General features: G+C 46.5%; 2 protein-coding genes across 2 annotated transcripts in view; one reads left to right on the plus strand and one right to left on the minus strand.

Annotated features, from left to right (window-relative positions):
• The window catches only part of Snx30 (sorting nexin family member 30), a 94,355-nt gene extending 85,369 nt beyond the window's left edge, over positions 1–8,986 (plus strand). Inside the window, exons 8-9 of the mRNA XM_048339363.1 lie at positions 4,268–4,420; positions 6,650–8,986. Coding sequence (XP_048195320.1) covers positions 4,268–4,420; positions 6,650–6,709 — 213 coding nt within the window. The 3' untranslated portion in view covers positions 6,710–8,986. The remainder of the gene's footprint in view (positions 1–4,267; positions 4,421–6,649) is intronic.
• Positions 8,987–14,859: 5,873 nt separating this feature from the next.
• Positions 14,860–23,260, minus strand: Slc46a2 (solute carrier family 46 member 2). The gene is made up of 4 exons (XM_048352538.1): positions 22,090–23,260; positions 20,509–20,592; positions 19,758–19,914; positions 14,860–15,385 (listed from the first exon to the last, which is right to left on the minus strand). The coding sequence occupies exons 1-4, from the start codon at positions 23,216–23,218 to the stop codon at positions 15,328–15,330; spliced, it is 1,428 nt and encodes a 475-aa protein (XP_048208495.1). The 5' UTR covers positions 23,219–23,260; the 3' UTR covers positions 14,860–15,327.
• Positions 23,261–23,846: the final 586 nt, after the last annotated feature.

Genomic DNA, 23,846 nt, shown 5'->3' on the forward strand with positions numbered 1-23,846 from the left:
CCAAGCCTTTCCCAGCACTTCAGCACGCACACACACACACACACACACACACTCACACCCTACCTCACATTCTCATCCCATCCAAGCCTTTCCCAGCACTTCAACAGCCCAAATTCTGTAGTAAAACTTTTCTTGAGAGATAGAGGAACCCATGTGAAAAATGCAGTTGCTTTAGAAGTTTATGCCTTCTGAGTACTTATCTAGAAATTTTTGTTATTCTTGGGATAAGCAATACTCACCCATTGGTTGGATATTCTCATCTCAGTATCCTTCAGACACAAAGTAGCTTGACTAACAATACCTCAGTCACAAAAATGAGAACATTGGGATAGAAGGATTACTGGATGTTACTAGTCAGAAAATGGTCATAAAGACCCAGGGCAAGAAACCAAAGTGATAATGCAGGCCTCTTGCTCATGCAATTGGGCAACTTCACAGTTGGTCACTTCAGACAGCTGACCCAGTTTCTTTCCTTGTCTTTTTTTTTCCTTTTAAGTCCTTCTCCTGCCTCCACCTCTCTCCATCCCTGGGATTTTCTGGCTTTTTCTTCTCCTTCCATTCACCTCCTACTACTTCTAGCCCACCTACTTTGGTGGTTCTTAAGTTCTTTATTAATTCTGTGAATCTGAGTCTCCACAGAGGTCTACCAGCAATGTCCTCAGTACCACCCTTTCTTTTCTCATATTAAAAATTGCAGTTGTAGCAAGATTACATAACACAAATTGACCATCTTAACCATTTTTAAGTGTACAGCTCCTAAGTTAAGTACATTCACACTGTTGTATAGTCAATCTTTAGAACTTGCTCCATCTGGCAGAACTGAAACCCTACATCCATTAAGCACTTCCCCATTCCCCCCTCCCCCGCCCCTGACAACCACAGTTCTCCTTTCTCTTTCTGACTTTGAGTAGTATAAGTACTTCATGTAAATGGAATCATGCAGTATTGGTCCTTCTCTGAGGGGCTGCTTTCACCTAGCACAAAGTTCCCAGGGTTCATTAGTGCTGTGGCATGTGGAGAATGTCCTTTTTAAGACAGAGTGAACCCTGTAGTATTTAGTATGTATGCCATATTTCCTTTACCCATCTACCCATCAGTATTCGGTTTGCTTCTGCTCTTGGTTATTTTGAATAATGCTTCTGTGAACATGAGTGCACAGATATTTCTTTGAGACCCCGCTTTTAGTTATTTAGATACATACTCAGGAGAATCCAGCAGAATTATGAGGTGATTCCACTTTAAATATCTGGAGGAGCACCCATAACATTTTCAGTAAGGGCTGCACCATTTTGCATTCCTACTACAGTACACAAGACTTTCAATGTTCCCACATGGCTGCTAGCACTTGTTTTTTATTTTCATAATAAGTAGCCTTCTTAGTGGATATGAGCTGACGACTCACTGTCAGTTGCTTTGCAAAGTTTCTCTAATGATTAGTGCTGTTGAGTATCTTAACATATGCTTATTGTCCCTAGTCCTTGGTGGTACTCTTGTCATCGTGTCACTCAGAAACTTTAGTCTCCTTTGTGATTCCCTGTATCTTATTTCACATAAGCAGTTGGTTACCAAATCTGTCAGTTATTTCCACCAGCTCAGTGTAAGCCATCTTCTGGCTCTTAGGGTCCCCGCCCTGGGTCCAAGTGCCTGGTGAAATCTCATGCCAACCTGTAGTTTGGTGTTGACTCATCTTTGATGTTTGGTGAAATCTCAAGGTGGGGTGGCATGAGCAAAAGGTGGCATAAAGTATGAAATAACCTAGATTTGTAAAATGAAACTTTCTGTAACACAAAATGAAAGTGAAACGTTCTTGACCTGAAGGGATGTGCAAATGATAGGTTCTTTAGTAACCACCAACTCACAACGTTGATGTCAATATAAACTAACATACACTTACTTAAGACTGCTTGCCGTATGCCCTGCACCAAGTGCTTTGTCTCATTGAAACAGGTTTGTGCAGTGGATAATATGTTGATCTAGAAAAGAAGCAGTGAGAGAAGCCCAGAGCCACACATCTAATCAGTAGTAGAGGTAGCTCTCAGACCCTGAGCATCTGGCTCTAGGGCTGTCTGCTGCAGCAAGAAGTCCATGGCCTTTTCTGTTCTCCTTCAAGGGGCACGAGTTAAATGGGCCTCCAAAACAGCCTTCAGGAAAAGTTCTAGGCTACTCATATCCCACCCCAAGTCTCACTAGCCCAAGGGAGTTCACCTTAATATGTCCTTTGAGGACACCAGGCTTGTGAGCTGTTTCATGGTAGGCCCAGGAGTCATCTCTTTCACTGGCACTACCATTACTCTAGATCAACCCTCTCTATCCTCAGTATTGTTTCCTCAAGGAGGACCAGCCCTCACCTTGTCAGCCTGAGAGGGAAGTGCCTGTGACCTCCCACCCAGGTGTCCAGCCTTCTCCTCCTTCTAGAGTTAACTGAAGACAGAATCTGTCTGTTTACCTCAACAGCTTTCTATTCCTTGGGGCCAAGGGGGAATAGATTATAAAATAATAGTGAAGATTTTCTCAGGGGAGGCTTACTCAGTCATAAAAACCAGAACTATATAGTTTTGATTCTTCGTTGTGGGTCAACACAGTTCTGGTCTCCAGAACAAAGCCTGGAAACCTTTCCTAGATAAATCCTTTGAATTAGAGACCCCAAAAGTCTACCTCTTCTCCCCGGGCTTCAAGGGTTTCTTTTTCCAAACTCAGTTTTTCTCTGCTCCTGCAAAAGCAAACAGGAAGTTGTTGATAGGCACTTCTACTGCGATGCTAATGGGAAAGGTGGCCAGGAGCAGAGCAAGGGGACAGGACTGTGCCTACAGGAGGCTGGCCATGAGACACATGGCTCTCTCCAACTCACCTGTTGAAGCTGGTTTGCTGGGTGTTTGTGGGGAAGTCGCTCAGGAAAGCTAGGCTCTCTGTTTTCATTCCATGGGTGAGTGAACAGGGAAGGGCTAGAGTGACTTCAGTCATTTTTCTTCTTTCAGAAGCTGAAGTGCTTTGAAGATGAAGAGAACTGTTTTTTCCCCTTGTAGAAGTTCTTCCTCTTGGGGTGCCAGGATGCCTAGTGATGATTTTCTCTACAACTCAACCTTCTCTCAAGTTTAGTTCTCATTCCAGATACACTTGAACCCACTTTCCCAATATCCAGGCTACACTGCTTTCCTTGCTCCTGTGTCCTGCAACCGTCTCCACATGGTCTATGTGGCAGACGGCCACAGTCCCAAAGGTGTTAGAGCCCTCAGGCCCGGCCTTGCCATATGGGTATTGTTCTGGTTCCTTTCTTGCCTAGGAAGGTTGGGAATTAAGTCAACATCCTTGGGTGATTGAGATTGACTGCTGTTGGTGACCCCAGCTCATTTGCTGCTGGGAAGCATTTGAAGCAGCTGTGGGCATGTTCACCCCTGGCCATCATGAGGGCCCAGCAGAGAGCACTTGGATTAAGACAGAAGCTGGCTCTATAGGGCCAACAGGGCCTCTAGCCATATGGGATGGTTGGAACTCACCACGGGAAAGTGAAAGTTGTGAAGTGCAAGTGGTAATTGTTCCCTTTTGAGAAACTCTTCTGAACCTCTTTAAGAAAAAATTGAGACCACCTGCTCCTTTTTTTTAAAACCTGTTTTGTTTTTCTTCTTGGTATTTCAAGTTCTTTGGATTCATAGGAGTAATTTTTCTGTCCTTTTGTTAGATTTACTTAACGGTAACTCCGTTTCCAATTACTTGCTATGAAGTGTATGATTGGTTTATAATGTGGAGCTTGGAGGAGGAAGCTGTCTGCATGCAGTTAATTCTCTGATTAATAAGGAAAGGATTTCAGACATCATAGGTATTGGACTAGTTCGCGTGACTTGGGAAAACCTAGCTTCTAGTTCTGGTGAGATACAGGGGGATAGTGGATCGTGCACAGCTTGCCTCAGTGTGCAGTTTGTGCCTGCTTTTAAGTAAGAAGAGTAAATCTAAAAGGACTCAGAGACCTCTGACTCTGAGCTGCAGAGTTTTTCCCTTCCCATTTGCAAATGGCAGAAGGGGGTGGGTCCCCATCTATTTCTCCTGTGCTAGATGGGTATGAAGATTTGGGTAAGAATAGTGCTTTGTTTTCACAACTCATCCTGAGACCCCCCAAACCCAAGACTCTTTGTCCAAATAGATGCTCCCAGAGAAAAAGAACATGTGGATGGCATTTTAATGTAGCATTTTGGCCTCGCACAAAGTGCCATTTTGGCACTTGAGGCAGGACAAGACAGTCTCACATAAAAGCCCTTGCATCTTCACCTTGCAGGTGCCAGCAGATGTAGAGAAATGTCAGGATAGGATGGAGTGCTTCAATGCTGACCTGAAAGCAGACATGGAGAGATGGCAAAGCAACAAGCGGCAAGACTTCCGGCAGCTGCTGATGGGGTTGGCTGACAAGAATATCCAGTACTATGAGAAGGTAAGTAAGTAGTGAGCCCAACAAGACTGGAGTCGGCATAGCCAGAGCCTTTGGGGGAAGGCCTGCCCCAACCCAGAAGCAGGAAGCTGGCCAGTGGTCCCATCTGCTTCCCTGCACTCTCACCCATGGTGCTGAGTTTGGAAGCAGAGGCAGGGTACTTACAGGCTCCTCTTGCACACCTGCTAGAAGAGGAGCCATTTCATCTCCCTCTCTTTGGTCCTGGCAGCTGGCTGCTTCCTAAAGTCAGGCCTCCAGTGCAGGGGAGAGGCCAGTTAGTGGTGGCTTGGGCTTAATTGACCCTGCCTGTGGTTCTGTGCACAGACTCATCACTTAAGTTGTGCTGGGGACTCTTCCGTCACCTAGAAATGGATAGGCCTTTTCTCACAGCACTGCTGGTCTTTATACTAGATTTTTAAAGTACTGCTTCTAACTACCTACAATAAAGGTTTATGGGAGTACAAAGGAGAGCAATTGTATTAGCCCTTTTATTCATGGGTTTCTGAGACCTGTGGACTTAAATACCCACACATACCCATATACACAACTCCCATCAAGCTACAGTGCCCCCTCCTCAATCAAGGCTTGCTTCTGAGTCATTTCTGCCCATAAATCCTGATATTCTTTAAAGGCCTAAAGTTAGAATTGTCTGATTAAATCAAGCACAGTGATACATATGTAATCTCAGCTACTCTGGAGGCAGAGATAGGAAATACTTAAATTCAGGGTCAACTTGAGCAAAATACTAGTGAGACCCTATCTCAAAGAATAAGCTGGGTGTGGTACTTCAGGAGGCTCTGCAGGAGGATCATGGCAGAGGCCAACCTCATGCAAAATTGAAATAACTAAAGCAAATAAAGTGCTGGCGGGTGTGATCGGGTATAGAATGCTGGTTAGCAAGCACAGGCCCTGAGTTCAAACTGCAGTGTTGCCAAAATTTAAAAAAGGCCTGATCGCAGCTAACAAGTAACAGCCATGAAGTCAAACTTTTGGAAATAGGATCACCTGTTAGATGCCAACTCCACCCCTAGGCCACAGAGAGGTGCCCTTGTGGTAGTTCCCAAGAACCTATCTGTTCTAAAGACAGGTTCCCTGACCCACCAGGTGTTGGGGAACAGCTGTTCATAGCCTAAGAAGAAAGATGGCCTGCTCCTCTTCTCATCACCATTTCCATGGAACCCTGCTGTGGTTCCCAGTGGGCTCTGGACTGGATGCTTTCTGTGTGCATACAGTTAACTCGTACTGTTACAGGGAAGAGGGCTTTATGATCTTCATTTGAAAGCTGAAGAAACCAAGACTCAGCCAGATTTAAAAACTGTCCAAGGAGACAGGCTGTAAGTGGATAAATGAGGATTGTAGAAGTGATGAGTCCACACACCCGAATGGTTCCCACACTTCATGTGGTGATAGCCAGCACCACTCAGGAACAGGTTGTTCCACAACGGGCTGTGCTGTTAGACAAGGTCCCTGTCTGTACCTCTGTTCCTTCATCTGTAAGATGGAAGTAATGTACTGACCCAGACCTCCCTTTATACAAGAGGCCACTCAGAGGCTGGGCTAGCAGCTTTCTAGCTCCCTGCCTGTCACTGGATCTGGAATGAAACGAGCTTAGTGTGGTGGAAAGAACCTCAGCTTGCATTCATGGTAGAACCATGAATTGCAAGGTAAATATGATAATAAAAGTGTTTGGACATAATAAAACTCAGTTGTTGGGCCTCCTTCCCCCATTCTCTATTTTGAGAGATCCAGGAGTGGCTCACATAAGCAAATTCGAGGTCAGTGAGGCAGAGCAGAGTCCCCGCCTCTGACTCTCAGGTGGCTGGCCCATCTGCATCCTTGTGCAAGCCCTACCCACACCTCAAACTATTCCTGCTCAGAACCCCAAGGTCTCATCAAGAGCTCCTGCCATGGTTGTTTATGTTTTTTCCCGGGAAAGATTTTCTTCCAGTGGATCCATTTTCACTCACTGGCTACGAGCTTCATGTGTTGTCATGGCAGCATGTAGGCCTTGTTAGGGACACTGTTGTCTTTCATAAAGATAGAGGAGACACATCCCAAACACACACCTGTGACCTCCTTTGTTGACAGTAGTGTGGAAAATACATGTGGGAGCCACTAGGACAAAGGTGGCTGGCAGGACTGGCAGTGTGGGGCTAGAGCAAAGGAATGCAAGAGGAAGCTGGCTGTGAAATCTGGGGCTTGGTGCTGATCCTGTGACTGTTGTCGTTTCAGTGCCTCATGGCATGGGAGTCAATTATTCCACTGCTACAGGAGAAACAAGAGGGCAAGTAGGCGCCTCCTTGGGACAGAGACTCTGCTGCCTACACAGGGCATGGCACCCGAACGTTCCTGCAGTGCCAGAGAGGTGGCGTTGGGAAAACGACACAGAAACACCTCCAGTTTGTGTATTTTCTCCCTCCCCTGCACCTGCAGTTGTTTTCCATTAATATTTATTCCTTGGGGGAGCCTGCAAGGCCACCATCATCTCTCAGCAGAAGCATACGTCCGGGTTGTGAAGGAACCTCCTCGAGGAATGCTATGAAGACTTGAAACTGAGAGGCATGACGGCCTACAGATGGCATTGTGACATCTCATGAGCTTCCTCTTGGGGGACAGCAAAGTTGCCTGTTGTGGGAGAGAACTCGGGTCCTGCTTTTTAAGAACACAAGGAGCATGAAGAGAAGGGAGCTCTGGCCTGCTATGGAGACCTAATGGCTCTGACTTGGCCCCCGTGGGCATTGACTTGTCTCAGCTTAGACAGAGGCGTGAGCACCTCCAGGAAAGTCCTTAATTTACAGTGGCCTGTAGCCTGAATGTGGCCTGCTGCCTGTTTGTGATGAATGACCTGTATTTTCTTGTTTCTGGCTCACGGGGGCCGCTTGAGCCCGTGTCTGTGTGCGTCCTTGCTTGAGGGAGCAAGCCAGCGTCCTTGTCCTTCAATGATGCCTCAAGAAGCTGAGGGGGAAGCTCCCCGAATGCAGTAGATCAGAAAGCTTTCTATAAAATGAAAAAAGGTGCATTTTTCTCTGTGAAGTCTTGAGTATATTTCTTCTATTTGTTACTTGTCATCGGGCCTGGACCTTTTAGGAATAGCTGTTGTTTAGCACTCAAAGTAACTCCTCTGTTGTTGAGAGTAGTGGAATTAAGCCAAGCCCACCCCCAATGTCTGCTTTTGCAATTTGTCTTTACCTCACCAGGAACACCTAGTTTAATATTTCCTGCCACACCTGCCAAATAGTTGGGCAGCCTTTTGGTGAGAGGGCTGGTATGTCGTATTCTTGTTATGACACAGTCGCAATTTGTAAACTCAGTGTGAATGTTCTACATAAAGTGCTTTATTTAACCCTTAACATTTCCTGGTCAGAAAGAAGAGTACGTACAGGGGCCTCAGAGATGATGTGTAATCTTGCTCTGCTTGTAGTAAAAGTCTCAATGCACAGCCAAATTCCTGGGGACTGCCAACTGTGTTTAGTCTTCATTTCAAACTGTTACTAGATTTTCTTTCCAAATCACCACAAAATGAAATCATATAGGATCTACCTTTCTGCTCATTGTCCTTCTCCTGAAAAGAAACTCCATGCATCACATGTGTTCACTCACCCTTTTAGAACTCTAAATTGAAGCCTCAAATAACCTGGAGGGTTTTAATTTTTTTTTTTTTGCTTAGATGAAGCAGTTTACTGCCTCATGTTCAGGTTAACCTGAAAATGCCAATCGACGTGCAGTATGTTGAGGTCACTCATCCCATTGTCCCAGCAGAGTCGACTGTGTCAGCCACAACTGGGACATCAGGTGGACAAGAACATTTCTGTTCTTTTGCTCTCGTGCTTGACACACACCGTTGAAATGGTCATTTTTCTGTCAGTCGGTACTTGCCTGTACTGCTAACCTTCATCTGTGCCATTCTAAATCCTTCGATGTGAATTTTCAGTTTGGTACAAATAGAAATGAGTCACTGGAGCAGAAGGGTAGGATGGTATGGTGCCTGCCCCATCTCCAGTGTCTCAGCATTTCATTCTACCTCTAAGCCATGGTTGGTGTGGGTATGGATGTGCGGGTCCAGCCTTAGCACAATGATCACATCAGGGAGTGATCTGGTCGTTGACAGGCCTGGGTTGATAGAGGTCACAGGAAACCATGCTTGATCCAGCAGCAGCATCTTTGGAATATCTTTAGAGGTTTTGCCTTGTGGAATGTGCACTTGCAAAACGATGCTTGGAAAGAACTATGGGAAGAGTTGCAAGGAGACTAGAACAGAGCTGAAGTTCCTCTGTACCAGCTAGTTAAGGAAGGTGGCAGCCTTTCAAAGCAGCATTGGGCTGTTCACTGGAAGGGAAGGGTTGGGAGGTCTACATCATGGGAAACAGCACTGGCCTAGAGGGACTGCCTGGCTTTGAAGGCACATTGAGATTTTGTCTTGCTCTGCTTGTTTGCTTCCTGTGACATTCCTGTGCTTCAAAACACAGGAATAGTAGGCACAATGAAGACCTGTCCTTTAGGCATGTCAGTGGCAGAGCCAGGAAACTCTATAGACATTACAGACTTCCATGATCCTTCCTGGGAAATGATCCTTCCCAAGAAGAGACCTGTCCTTCTCTTCAGGCTGGCAGCTGAGGAGATGAGGAGACAGGCTTAGAAGGAAGGAGACAGTGGGCAGTGAAGTAGGATCTCCCCATCCCCTTTCCCATGGTTCTCTCATGCTCCCAAGGCCCTGCAGGGATTTGCTTGTTCATTCTGATCAAGCACAAAAGAGATTCCCTAGGAGAAGCCTAACTTGAGACTTAGGTGCCGAAGACCTCCTGGGTGAGTCTCCCCCACTCCTTCCTTCCGGAGCCGCAGTCTCTGTCCTAGGTCACCAACTTCTCTTATATTTATTTTTCATGAGATTTTAGCTTGAGGGCAGATGGTCAACGATAGATTTTGAGACTTGAACTAGGTGTAGGGGAATGGGAAGTCATCACTAGCACTGCTCAGGTCCCGGGAAGTGGCTGGCTTTCTGCTGAGACAGAATTCTAGAGACTGAGACTAGAGAGAAGCCAGTGGTATGAAAGAGAGCGGTTGTGATTTTTTGGGGAGGGGGGGTTATCAGGTATGTGGAGACAGTGCCTCATGTCACTGTGGGGGCTCTGTAAGAAGAGGCTGGCTCTTCTGTCAAAACATGGAACTGCCCCTCAGCCCACCTGGGGTTGGGTTTTATCCTTCAGTAGAGTGGAATAATGTTTGCTGGTGAGCTCCAAGTATGATTAGGGAGGTGATGGCCTCAGTACTCCCCAGACACCTTTCTTTACACCGGAAGTAACAAAAACCCAGCATGGGGCTGGGAATATGGCCTAGTGGCAAGAGCGCTTGCCTCCTACACATGAAGCTCTCAGTTCAATTCCCCAGCACCACATATATGGAAAAACGGCCAGAAGGGGCACTGTGGCTCAGGTGGCAGAGTGCTAGCCTTGAGCGGGAAGAAGCCAGGGACAGTGCTGAGTCCAAGGCCCAGGACTGGCCAAAAAAAAAAAAAAAAAAAACCAGCATGACTGACTGTAGTAGTGAGTGAAGGTCTGTTTCCATGTCTGATCTCAACCCCACGGAGTGTGTTTTAGGTGTTCACAGGCCACGAAGGGATGAGCCGCACCAGCTGCTCACTGTGCGGCTGCCTTTGGTGAGGGCTTGGCAGGAAGTCATCCTGCTTTAGAGATAGGCCTGATGACCATGTGTCAAAGGTTTCTCTGTTAGGACAGTAGCTCAAGGAACCGTGTGGTGTGACTTGATCCTGCCTGATGGTATGGAAAGTGCAGGCAACTGGCCGTTTTGATGAGGTCATTGAACTACCTCAGTCATTCACTAACCTCCATCCTGAGCTGGAGACAGGAGAAAGAACAAGGTCAGGAAGGTCAAAGACTGTTTGGCCTTATCTGTGTGGGTTTTAGGAGAGATTGGAAGGAGGTTCTGCTCTGGCTAGATGGGGCTGCTGGTCCCCCGCAAAGGGCAGTTCCTCCCAGAAGGTCATCAGGGCAGGACACACACACTTTGAGGCTCCACCTTTCCAAACGCCTACTTCAAGGCCCTGTGGAAACTAAGCTAATTATATGGCTGGGTAACACTGCTTTGGCGATCTTCATTTATAAAATTATGTTAGTAATTTGGGTTTGCCTTCTCATCTTCAAAAGTCCTCAAGATGGCAACAGATTTCCTGGGCCCTCTCCTTGCTTGTGTTTTTCCTATTAAGATTACAGGTGTCACCTATCTGTACATTTGAGGAAAATGTCTTCTTCTGGCCAGACTTTCACCTGGAGCTGGGGGTGTTGCAACTGCTCTCCTCTTTCTTGATTGTAACTCTGAAAAATCCAGGAGTTCAGTTTGTTTTTTTACCAACCCACTCTGCAAGGTGGTCAGCTTTTGGTTTTAAAGGCATCTATCTTTCCACCATTGCACACATCAGGGGCATCCAGACAGATTAGGCTAGAGACTGTGTTATATAGGTGGGTAAACTATTTTCTCTTGATCATGTGTGTTTGAAGTGTGTCCTAGGTATGACTGTCTACTTTTTTTTTTTATGTGGTATCAGTCAGGTAGCTTTTACTTCTCTGGGTAATCTGTAAATAAGTGTTATGAACAAAGCAACTTTTAACAAACCAATACAATGTTTGTCTCACAGACACATTCTATGTATTTAGCACTTGAAGATCAACAAATCCAGAATTGTAAAGAAACACCACCGACTGTTAAAAGCCTAACTCTGCTTTTTGAGAATTTGTCAATACCTACTAATATGCCTTATTCTTCTACTAGTGTTTAAAATGCTTTGGGTAGAAACAGCTTTAGAAATGTAAGCAGTCGTTCAGCTTCAGTATGATAGATCTAGCATAGTCTTCAGTCCTTAAGGAAACAAGTCAGAAGGAGCTGCAGGGCTGACCTTTTTGGAAGGTGGGAATTATTGCTATTGCCAAATGATATTTTTAATAGTGTAAGGAAACACAGGGACCACAGCACCTTTTGTTGTTTTAAGTGTAAAAATCCGTTGAGTTCCTTTGGCATCATCCTGGTTGTAGAGAATATGGTATCAGCATTGACAAGTCACTTCTATGCGAAGAATTTATGGGTGCAGACAGATAGGCTTTTTAAGATACCTTGCCTCCTCAGAGCTGCATGTTGAAATGCCACAGATTGAAATGCCAAAAACATAAAACCTATTATATTGACTCACGTCACTGAGTCCATTTTAGTGAAGCCTTCTCTATTGAAGCTAGTGATGCAGTGGCCTGGGTGCCTTTCCTAAAACGCCTGCCCTGGTGCCGGGTGACTCTCTGCTCTCTGTAGGTCAGGTCAGAGCAGCTAATTCCTGTCCAATTCCTGAGGGACACGCTTGCTCCCAGACTTCAGCCAGCCAACCTTCTATCTGAAATGACGGAAAAGAGCAAGGGGGAATTGCTTTTTCCTTAGTGAGGCAATGAGGAGAGGGGACGGTAGATTGCAAATCAGAATGTTTGTTTTACTAGAGAAAATGGCTGTGTCACCTGGACCATCATTGGATAACAAACCAGCATCTCTTAACAGTCAGCACCGCCCCCAAGGTCCAGCCAAGCCTGCCCCATGGTCCCCCACCCTCTGGATCTCTGTGTGCCTGCTCCCTTCATCCCTGCGCGTCAGGAATGTGTGGAGAGATGACCTACAGCCCATGCTCTCCCAGGAAACAAACTGCCAGCACTTTCTAACTCGTATTTTAACTGTACCAGAAAAGATGTACATGTCTGCTTAGGGCCTGTCCACATTATGGACCGTGTTTCTTATTTTTACAAATCAGTCTTTACATTTAAGATTTTAAAAAGAAAGGAAAGGCCTTCTGAGGTATTGGTCAAGTCCTCTGTATAACTCTCTCTCTCTCTCTCTCTCTCTCTCTCTCTCTCTCTCTCTCTCTTTCTCTCTCCCCCTCCCTCCCTCCACCCCCTATTCCCTGTCCTTCCATGCTGCCATTAACCAAAATGAAAGCTGTGAAAATAAAAGTTGAGAGACTGTGTGTTAATATGAAAGTGATTTCTTTACAGATTGAAGTTTTTGTCTCATGAAGCTACCAAATGTTAAAAAGAATGTCACCTGTTTTTCATTGTTTTGGAACCCCAGAGATTATAAGTGAGGAAAGAAATGTTGAATTTTTGATGCCGGCATGAGGTTTTTGTCCCCTTTTGTTTTTCATCGATCTGTATAAAAGTTCTGTTCATTGTTTACTATGGGATTAGTATTACATTTTGAGGTAAACAAAGAATTTGTATTGCTTGGTAAACTTATTAGCTTGTAAATTAAAAAAAATTCTTTACCTCAATTAACTTTAATGGACCAATAAAAGTATAGAAGATGCTTTCTTTACTTTGTGTTGTATTCACATTTGTGCTTTTGTAGACAGGAAAACAGGTGCCTCTTTTTCCTTTTCCTATATTCTTTAAACAAACAGGTAATTTGCCTACAAAAAAAATCAGGCTTTACAGAACAATGGGAAGTGTGTGTGTGTGTGTGTGTGTGTGTGTGTGTGTGTGTGTGTGGTGTGTGTGTGTGTTCCCTAAGCAGATGCTCTACCACTTGAGCCATGCCTCTAGCCCTTTTTATGTTATTGGAGGAAGAATAGTTTTATTATCTTTGTGTACAGAGAACTCCACATTGTACGTTTAACCCAGTGCAATGATGAGCTAAACTTTGCTTTTCCAGCTGGTCAAAGTGAGCTACAGATTTGGGGCCCAGAGCCACTGGCAGCCAGCTGCTTCCTCAATTCCTTATAGACTCAACCTCAGTTTACTCTCTTCTACATATTACAAGTTGGCACCGATTTGGAGAAACGATTGTGTATATAACCATTGGCTAGGCAAACAGTTGGAGGGCTAGCCCAGGTGTTTCATGAGCAATTTCTTCCTGTGCCATCCTATAGCAAAGTATATTACATCCTGGATTAAGGCCAACCATTTTCTGATTTATTTTAGCTGCTGGGATGTTTTTAAAGAATTTTTAAGGAGGAATGTCCTTGGTTTGTTAGTGTTTGATTGGGTTTGGAAATGAGCTCCACAGTGGTGCTGGACTTGGCCTACTGATAGTAGACTTCATGAATCTAAAACTGAGTCATACAAAACAAGGCAGGAAAGCAGCATCAGGGAGGACCGGGGATCAGATCTCAGCATTTCCATGTACTACTAGGTCTGAACTCTCAGTATTGTGATGTTTGAAATAAAGACAATACCCATAGGGCTTTGGGTAGACAAGTGATCATTTATAGGCAGCTCCCAAGTGTCTGATGGACACTCACTATATGGTAAAACTTACGGATTTGAAAAGTCTCTCTTCTGTGTCCATCTTGACCACTCTAGTCTTAGTCTCCATCCCTTTCTTCCTGATACCCATCTATCCTTCTACCTCCTTGCTCTCTTCATGTGTCTTAAGAAAATTTCCGGGGCTGGGGATATGGCCTAGTGGCAAGAGTGCTTGCCGCGTATACATGAGGCCCTGGGTTCGATTCCCCAGCACCACATATACACAAAATGGCCAGAAGGGGCGCTGTGGCTCAAGTGGCAGAGTGCTAACCTTGAGCAAGAAGAAGCCAGGGACAGTGCTCAGGCCCTGAGTCCAAGCCCCAGGACTGGCCAAAAAAAAAAAGAAAGAAAATTTCCTTCAGGCCTTGCAGCATGCAGTTCCTTCTGCCTGGGATGTTTTGGCCTTCTAACAGTTGTCACTTGTGGGAAGCCCTCTCTGTCCTCCCATAACTGGGCTACATGCCTCCTTACATTAGCATTTGTAAAGAAGACAGTACTTCCAAGCCAGGGCACCTGTAATCCTAGCTACTCAGGAGACCGTTCTGAGGATCATGGTTCAAAGCCAGCCTAGGCAAGAAAGTTTGTGAGACACTTAACCTCCAATCAACTACCAAAAAGCTGGAAATGGAGTTGTGGTTCAAGTGGGAATGCTGGCCTTTAGCAAAAGAAGCTCAGGGCCAGTTCCCAGACCCTGAGTTTAAGCCCTAATACCAGCACACACAAAAAATGAGGGTACAAGTGTGGCTCAAATGGTAAAGTGCTTTTCTAAGGTTCTGGATTCTACCTCTGGTACCAGAAGAAAAAGGAAAGGATGATGCTTGGTACCTGTGGCTTACACCTATAACTCTAGCTAATCAGGAGGGTGAGAACTGAGAAAGCCAGTTCAGGCAGGAAAGCCCACAAGACTCAACCCACAAAAGGCCAGAAGTAGAAGCATGACTCAAGTGGTAAAGTGCCAGCTTGTGGAAAGGCCCTGATGCCAAGGAGCTGCTCTATTACTCTCTTGAGTGCTTAGTTCATGAGGACTCTGGAAAGAGTGCTTATTTTCTAAGATCTTATTTTAACTTGACAGGTGTCATTTCTCTTGAGTGTTTACAGTTAACAAAAACTCAGGGAGAAACTAACCTATTTTTTAAGGTTTTATTTTAACTTGAAAGATGTAACTTACAGTTCATACAAAATGTTCCTTTCACATGACCTTGAGCAGCTGAAAATGCAGGCCTTCTTTGAGTTCTGGAACTTCCAGAAAACACCATATGACTAGGTAGATTTGTGTTGAGCCCTGGAGACAGTCACTGGAAGAAAGGGACCTGACCACCTGCAAGCAGACCCTGAGCCCCGCTAGGGTCTGGGATGCCTGTGTGTGCAGTCTACACAGGCAGAACCTAACCTCTGGCTAGCTGGGCCATCTGAAAGCTGAGAAGGTTCTTCCTTCACCTGGGAAGTGTTTTCCCCCACCCACCAGGGTCCCCTAGAGTTCCAGCCAGTCATGCAGAGGACAATTCTGTCTGGAACTTGGGTTTCTTGAGCAGTGTAGTTATTTTGACCCAATTCCCCGCTTCTTTTCTTGGTCTTCAAAGGGCCCTAGCCATCGCTGGTGTGCTTAGCTCTTGCAATTCAACACCTTCATTTCTCTGTCCTGTCTCCACATTGTGACCCTGAGACTTGTTTATAGGCCACGATGCTGTTAAAAAAAAAATTGCAATCAAGAATTACAAGAGAAGCAATCAAATAAGGCAAAGAATGTAGCTTTTCTTCCCCACCTGTGTTGGGTTGTCACTGCCCATCTGTCACAGGTGGAGTGAGACATAATGTTGTCTGCATTATGGTGTCAGAAGACTGGAGTGAAGCTGGCTCCAGGGAACCAGTCCTGTGATGATGAACTTCTTCCCATTTCTCACAACATGGTTAGCCCTGTGCCTCAACAATCGCTTGGAAACTCTTTGCATCGCAATCACTTGATTTCCAAGTGATGACCTCCTGTGGATATTTTATGATCACGATTAATCTTCACTAATCCCAAACTAAGTTAACCATCCCATATCATCTTCTGTCTTTCCAGAGACCTTTTATCTCCCTCACAAACTTTGTTTAAAAATACTGGTGGAGGAGCTGGGAATATGACTTAGTGGTAGAGTGCTTGCCTTGCATGCATGAAGCCCTGGGTTCGATTCCTCAGCACCACATAAACAGAAAAGGCTGGAAGTGGAGCTGAGGCTCAAGTGGTAGAGTGCTACACTTGAGCAAAAAAAAAAAAAAAGGAAGCCAGGGACAGTGCTCAGGCCCTGAGTTCAAGCCCCAGGACTGGCAAAAGAACAAAACAAAATAAAATAAAAATACTGGTGGAGCCAGCTGCTGGTGGCTTACACCCATAATCCTAACTACTCAGGAGGCTGAGATTTGAGGATAGTAGTTCGAAGCCAACCTGGGCAGGAAAGTCTGTGAGACTCTTATCTCCAATAAATCCTTCATAAAAAGCCAGAAGTGGTATTGTGGCTCAAGTGGTACAGCACTAGCCTTGGACACCAAAGATCAGGGACAGCTCCTAGGCCCTAAGTTCAAACCCCAGGACTAGAAAAAATATATATATATGTATATATATACACTGGTGGATATGCTGAGTATTGGTCGCTTAGACCTATAATCCTACCTACTCAGGAGGCTGATCAGGTTTGAAGCCAACCCAGACAGAAAAGTTCATTGGAGACTCTTATCTCCAACTAACCAGCAAAAATATGGAAATGGAGGGTATGGTTCAAGTGATAGAGTGCCAGCCTTGAACAAAAAGTCAAGTGAGAGCTCAGGACCTTGAGTTCAAACCCCACTATTGGCGCTCATGTATGCACACACACACACAAATAATAGTGGATAAATGGAGGCATAGCAATTAGGAACACTGGATTAATAATGTCTTGGACCTGTGTGACTTTTATGCCAAAAGTCTTCAGGTTGTGAATTAGAACACAGTTCTTCTCGATGGATGGACAGTGCCTGGAGCTGCTTATGAATGTGAGCTTAAACCCTAGTCTTCTAGGGAAAATATGTAGAAACTTCAAGCACCAATTTCCCACCTGAGTCTGAGAACCCTACTGGGAGAGGCAGTTATTGTACTTCAAACAATAAAACTCCTTGTATTACAAGGCTGGTAAGTGGAGAGACAAGACTTACTTAGAGACAACCAGCACAGGGCCCATGAACTTGGCTTGTAGCTCTGACTTTGCAGCTCATTCCCTTTGGACACTACTCATAGCTATGTGTTGCTGGCCAGCTCCTAACTTCATTATCAGCCAGCGACAGGCAGCTGTGGCGCCTGAGTGTTCAGAAGTGGCTAGCGGTGTCACCTCCTTCTGACAGCATTCATTCATTAAGCACGTTTGTCTTGAGCACCTCCTAGACACCAGAGTCATTGCTGGACACAGAACACAGAGTAAGTCCTAAGCCATGCTCTCTGTCCTCAAGAGGCCTACAGTCTAGAGGACAAGCATATTAAGTAGATGATCACTAGGTGATCATCAACATAGGAAGCTTATAGGAGGCTTTGGGAAAATATACTAGAAAAATCTAATCTAAAATCTAAATCTAATCTAAAAATCTAAAGGCTAATGAGGGAGGTTTAGGAAAATCCTTTTTAAGAAAATGGCAAGTTTTGAGTCTTTCCTTCCATCTTCACAATGGAAGTGTGGATGTGGATGTGTGTGTGGGGGGGGCGAGTAATAGTAATCTTGAAGTTTAGGGAGTTAAAATATATGAAATCAAGTGCTTTCTATTAATTATTTTTTGTGGTACTGTGGTTTGAATTCAAGTCCTTGTTCTTACTCAGCTTGCTTGCTTGGCTGGCACTCTACCATTTGAACCATGCCTCCAGCCCTGCTTTTTTGCTGGTTCTGGAGCTTGAACTCAGGACCAGGGTGCTGTCCCTAAGCCTCTTTGTGCTCAAGGCTAGTGCTCTACCACTTGAGCTATAGTGCCACTTCCAGTTTTTGAGTAGTTAATTGGACGTAAGAATCTCACAGGGAGTTTCCTGCCGGGGTTGGCTTCAAACCGCGATCCTCAGATATCAGCCTCCTAAGTAGCTAGGATTACAGGTGTGAGCCACCAGTGCCCAGCTCAGCCCTACTTTTTGTAGTTTTTTTTTTTTTTTCCAGAGCTGGGGACTGAACTCAGGGCCTTGCGCTCGCCAGGGAGGTGCTCCTCCGCTGAGCCAGATCCCCAGACCCTCAGCCCTACTTTTTGATGGTTATTTTGGAGATGGAATCTCAAGCTTTCCTGCCTGGACTGGCTTTGAACCTTGATTCTCTAGATCTCAGCCTCCTGAGTAGCTACAGGCAGAGACAGCAACATCTATCCCATGAACATTTTTAATGAGATGAGAGCAAATGAATTAAATTTTGTATACCAGACAGATTATTTCATTCTCTTCTAGTGGCCTGTTTTCTTTGCGTGGCACACAGAATTTACTGAGTGCATGTGTGCCTGAGAGGAAGTAGAAGAGGGTTATACCACACTATGGGTTCCTCGCACCTCCCTGTGTCATGTAAAGAGCAGGCAGGTTCTTACAGTAGTGGAAAATCAGCTCACTTTGCTAGCAGGAAGGGCCAGAGCCATGGCCCCTTTGGGTCACAAACAGACTGGTTGGCAGCTCTAGCTTGAGGACCTCTCCTGACCTCAGTTGCAGACTGCAGCTGGTCTAGTCTCTTGCCTTCTGAGCCCTCTTCTGCTCTGATGTGCTTGCTTGGTTTTTCTTGTCATGAAATGTAGGTTTGCCTTCTGCAGTTAGAAACCTCTACTGGTCTTTCCTGTTACTGTCAATGATTGATGGTATGATCTGGCCTCTTCTTGCTGGAAGAATGCTTTAGGGTATCATTTATTTTAGCGATGTGTGGGACAGCAAAGGTAATAGAAACATTCCTTTTTGGCATACATTTTCAAACTTATGTCTCTGGGAGATAAGATCCTACAATAATACATTTTTCATCTTTTCTAGTCATTTCCTAAAATTTTTGCTTTGTTTGTACGTGAGTTTCTCTACTGTTCAATGTCTATGGTACATAAAACACAATGACTTTAAGTGTCTTATCCATTTGAGCATCCAATCAATTGCTTATTTGAATGTTTCCAGATTCCTTACTGCTTCTGTGACATAAGATCAAGAAGACCCAGCACAGCTAGTTAAGACTCAGTGTGTGAATAAGTGACTAAGCTCCAGAGCACTGGGTAAGTGGTCACACATTGCACAACTGCTTCTTGGGCCTTTAAGTCTTAATGAAAGGCAGCCATCCTCCTTAGCACATCAAAAGCAGATGTAAACATAGAAAAGAGCCAATTATTGAACTTTCTTATTGCTATCGTAGGTCTGTTTGTGTCTTTATGACACACATTAACTAGTAAGACATTTCTCTCTCTCTGTGTGTGTGTGTGTGTGTGTGTGTGTGTGTGTGTGTGTGTGTGCCAGTACTGTGGCTTGAACTCAGAGCCTAGGCACTGCCCCTGAGCTTTTTTGTTCAAGGCTAGTACACTACCACTTGAGCCACAGCTCCACTTCCAGCTTAATTGGCAATAAGAGTCTCGTAGGCTTTTCTGCCTGGGCTGGCTTTGAACCATGTTCTCAGATCTCAGCCTCCTGTGTCACTCTGATCACATGTGTGAGCCAGCAGTGTCTAGTTCTGGTATTTGTTTTTAAGTTGAAAAGACAACTTCAAAGAACTGCTAATGAATTAGAATGGGTCATTTTTCAAGTGGGGAAAAGTAATGTATTACTGGTTTAGCCAAAGACTTAGGACTTGTGAGAAATTTACATTGCATGCCAGCTGCAAGGTCACCTAACTCATTCAGCCAGGACTCATATGAAAAGGCCTAAAGGCTGGACAGTTCAAGGACAGAGCTGGCTGAGTCCCTCACCTTAGGATATAAACCCTCATCATGTCCAAGTTCAGCCATTTGATCTTTACATGTTATGTTTCTAATAAATAAAACAAAGAAGCTCAGCGACTGATCATTCCTCATCCACTTCACCCTCCCTGACCCCGCCTCCACAGTAGACACTGCCCCCTTCTTACCCAATTGGGATAATGGCCACAAAGGAGAGGAAGGAAGACAGTGCAAAGCAGGTGCCTACGAACTTGTCCATGGTGAGCTGATAGATCTTGTTATACACCGTGGATGTCACCACCCCAGTCAGAGCCAGGGACAGCTGCAGTTTGACAAACACCTTTCCTGTGCAAGGAATAGAGATGAATAAGAAATGTGGTAGTGGGCTGGGGATATGGCCTAGTGGCAAGAGTGCTTGCCTCGTATACATGAGGCCCTGGGTTCGATTCCCCAGCACCACATATACAGAAAATGGCCAGAAGTGGCGCTGTGGCTCAAGTGGCAGAGTGCTAGCCTTGAGCAAGAAGAAGCCAAGGACAGTGCTCAGGCTCTGAGTCCAAGCCCCAGGACTGGCCAAAAAAAAGAAATGTGGTAGTGTCCTTTCTTTGTTCCCCACTGGCTTAGTCTCTGGGGAGCTCTCAGAGGACCCCTGTCTTCTCTTCTTAGGGACTCCTTTTCAGTCTCCATGGCTGAATTCAACAGGAGTCCTGTCTCTCTCTATCTGCACATTCCTGAACTATCTTTCTTTGACTGTGGCTTTTTCAGTGATTGACTTTGTAAGTTTTCCCACCCTCCCTCAGTCCACATTCTTCCTGTTCTGGATAGGTATGTTCCTCATGTATTCAAGGATGCTTTGGGCACTTTATCAGCTATCTTCTGCAAGTGGGTGTCTCAAGCTGAGCCCAGGCAGAAGATCCCAGAGAGATACCTGTCACTCACCATAAGAGGAGCCTTTGATGAGTTTGGACATAGCTGATCGGATGGTCGTGATGGGAATGAGGGCAAACAGCATGGTAGCTCGAGCTGGAAAAGATCACACAAGCATTCTCACTGTAGCCCAGCCTGGGCCAAGGAGGAAATCACAATAAAGCAAAAGCCTTGTTCCCAGTCCCTCTCCAGTCCCTATGGGGCTTTCTCTGCTGACAGACAAGCTCTCTCCCCAGCGCAGCCCAGTCTGTAAGCTCTGATAGAGCTGTGTGTGTTGATTGCTAATCTCAAGGCACTGCTTACACAGAGAAAGAGAAGGGAATCTTCATGGGCAGAGTTAAATGGTGTCTAGGGAAGTGGAGCTAATGCTACCAACATGACACAGATGAGAAGCCCTACAAGAGAATGCCTGCCCTTACTGCCCATGAACTGCTCTGGGAGACAGTCTTAGGAGCTTGGGCAAGCTGTTTCTAGAAATGTTCCCCTTGTATGGGTGCTACACATTTCTGAAACCTTATTGATGAATGTTCTTTGTGCATAGTCTTAACCAGGAACTGACCAGAGACTGCCTTGCCTTTTCTTTCCTTTCCTTTCCTTTCCTTCCTTCCTTCCTTCCTTCCTTCCTTCCTTCCTTCCTTCCTTCCTTCCTTCCTTCCTTCCTTCCTTTCTTTTCTTCCTTTGCCAGCCTTGGATAGAGATTCTCCTATTTATGGCCTCCTATGTAGCTGAGATGACACTGTTTATTAATGGAGATGTGGTCTTACAAACTTTTTGCCTTAGGTAGCATCAAACCTCAGTCTTCTCAATCTCTGCCTCCTAAGTAGTTGAGGTAATAGTGTATAAGATCCTGCATGGAGCCCTAGCTTGCCATTTTGTTACATGCTTTTCTGAGGTATGTCCCCTAGGCCAGGGTCCAGCCCTTTGGTAACCATCTAGCATTGTTTTTCCAAATATGTTTGCCACATGGGGCAATTTAAATTAATTGATATAGGCTGTAGAATTCTGTTCTTTAATTGCATTAGCCACATTTCAAGTGCCCAAGAGCCACATGTGGCTAGTGGCCACTGTCCAGGCCAGACCAAGAGAGGTCATTCCCACAGTTGTAGAAACACTAGTTGTTGTAACATGAGAACTCTCTCTGTGTGGTTTATCTGGCCTCTGGCCTCAGTGGAAACTTTATTTCATTTCTAGTAGTGATTTATTACATTGGGTGGTGGAAAAGCCACTGGTTTGGTTTGGCTCTAAATGATTTTAATTAAGGGACCTTCTAAACTGGATTGCTTTGTTTCATACAGTTAAAATGAGAAGAAACCCAGTTATACAAGGCCATCTTGAAGTCTACTCTCCTGACTCCAGGTACCATTGATCACATCTGCTTGGTCTTCTTGAGTTTGGGCATCACTCTGGTACCCTGTCAATCAGCAATACAGAGTACACACAGTACAATGCAGATGAACTCAAGCGTATACAAGCCTGTCTCTTGTGCCTCCTAGAGAGCAAGTTGAATCCTTGGTGCCCAGCTGGGACTCCTAAACCCTGATGTCCGCCCCCTGACACAGCAATGCCCTGCCTCCCAAGGGATGCCAGACTCACCAATGTAGTACATGTATGTCTCTTTCACAAAGGCCAGGAGGAGGGCTCCCGTCCCAAAGGAGACCATCCCAATGATGATCATCGTGGTGTCCCGGAAGTAGCGGGAGAAGACCAGGACGCCCAGGAAGCTGGTGATGAAGATGGTGTACCCGGAAGCCATCCCATAGCCCACCTGCTCTTGAGTCCAGCTGAGAGGTTCCCTCAGCACAAAAAGGGGCATCACTTCCACTGTGCCCACTACAGCCAGGTCATAGATGAGGGCACCCACAAAGAGCAGGGAAATGATGTTTTGGGGGGGATTTGCTTTTTCAGGAGCTGGGGAGTGCCCCCCTGTATTCTTCTTGTCCATCTGATCGGGATCCAGGGTGCGGTAGGTGCCTACTGTGCCAGACACCGTGTCCAAGGACGGGAGCTTCTTGCTGGGTTTGGCCATAGATTCGGGGACCTTCAGCACCAAGAGGCTGTAGAGAAGGGCAAAGGTGGCACAGCCCACGCTGCAGGCCGTCAGCACCAGGCCCTGCCCCGCGTGCCCAGCCGTCTTATTGAAGAGATGTCCTGAGGCCATGCTCCCGCAGAACCCTGCCAAACCTAGGATCAGGTCAATGAGAATGAGGCGCACGGAGCGGCGGCCTTCCGAGGAGCCCAGGGAACCCAGCGCCATGACCCCGGACCAATAGGCCGAGATGCCCCCGCACAGCCCGTTGAGCGCCGCCGCCCCGTACAGCACCTCGACCGGCCAGTCGAGCAGCACCTTGAGCAGCAGCCCGATGCGGGACAGCAGGAAGCCCAGCAGCGACGTGCAGATGGAGATCTTGCGGTGGTAGCGGTCGCTGAGCCAGCCCAGCCCGTAGGCGGACAGCAGGGGCGTCAGGCCCACCACCAGGTTGTAGATGATGTAGAAATTGGAGATGGCCCTCTGCTGCTGGTCCTCCAGGGCCCCCCGGGGCGACGGACTGGAGCTGTGGTTGAAGGAGCCCCGCGCCCCGAAGGACGACTTCACCACCAGGAGAAGCCCCGCATCGTAGAGGGAGCCGGCCACCTGGGCGGAGGCCACCACGGGCTCGATCCAGGTCCTCACTTGGAAGCGAGGCAGCTGGCCCCTCCACGGGCAGGTGATCTCGAGGCCCATGGGATCTGCCTGACGACGGACAGAACGGCCTGGGGGCTGCGGGGACCGAGCGATGCGCCCAAACTTGACAGCTACACGGAGCGAGGGCTCGGCGGCGGCAGACCGTGGCGTGTGTGTGTGGCCGCAGCGGGTCCAGCTGCCCGGGGACCTGCTGGCTCCGACCACGCCCCCCCAGACCCGGCCACGCCCCCCGACGGTCAAAGCCCTGCTTCGCCCTCCCCGCCTCCCCCCAGTCTCCCCCCGGAGTGGGCGGGGCCGGACTGGGGACCGCCCACCGAAGCCTGGAGAAGTGGGGCGCGCCGGGATTCCCTGCTCGCTCCCCCGGGCGCCCACCAGTTCCCCATGGCTAGGCCTGCCCGGGCCGCCCGTCCGTCTGTCCTGGCTGACATTCCCCTAAGGATTGTCACGGCAGAGGCTAAGTCTCGCAGGGAAGGAGCCCTGAGACTTGCCCTTGGAGCTGTTCCAAATTCTGTCCCTGGAAGACAGGTTTGGGCAAGGGATGGAATGTTTGGATAGGTTCTGGGGCGTGAAGCTGTGTTTGTTGAATTTAAAAGCCACGGAGATCCACGTGCTATATGGAGCTAGCCTCTAAAGAAAAAAAAATGAAAGGAAGGGAGGGAGGGAAAGA

The sequence above is a fragment of the Perognathus longimembris genome, chromosome 1 (assembly GCF_023159225.1).
Source record: "Perognathus longimembris pacificus isolate PPM17 chromosome 1, ASM2315922v1, whole genome shotgun sequence".
NCBI lineage: Eukaryota > Metazoa > Chordata > Mammalia > Rodentia > Heteromyidae > Perognathus > Perognathus longimembris.

What these genes read in the sequence shown, in the direction of transcription:
- Slc46a2 (XM_048352538.1), bottom strand. Translation starts at nt 23,218, where the DNA reads ATGGGCCTCGAGATCACCTGCCCGTGGAGGGGCCAGCTGCCTCGCTTC. An exon ending in CATCAAAGGCTCCTCTTATG is followed by an intron (nt 19,915 to 20,508) that starts GTGAGTGACAGG and finishes TTCCTTGCACAG; the next exon opens with GAAAGGTGTTTGTCAAACTG. An exon ending in GTGGCCATTATCCCAATTGG is followed by an intron (nt 15,386 to 19,757) that starts GTAAGAAGGGGG and finishes TTTTTTTAACAG; the next exon opens with CATCGTGGCCTATAAACAAG.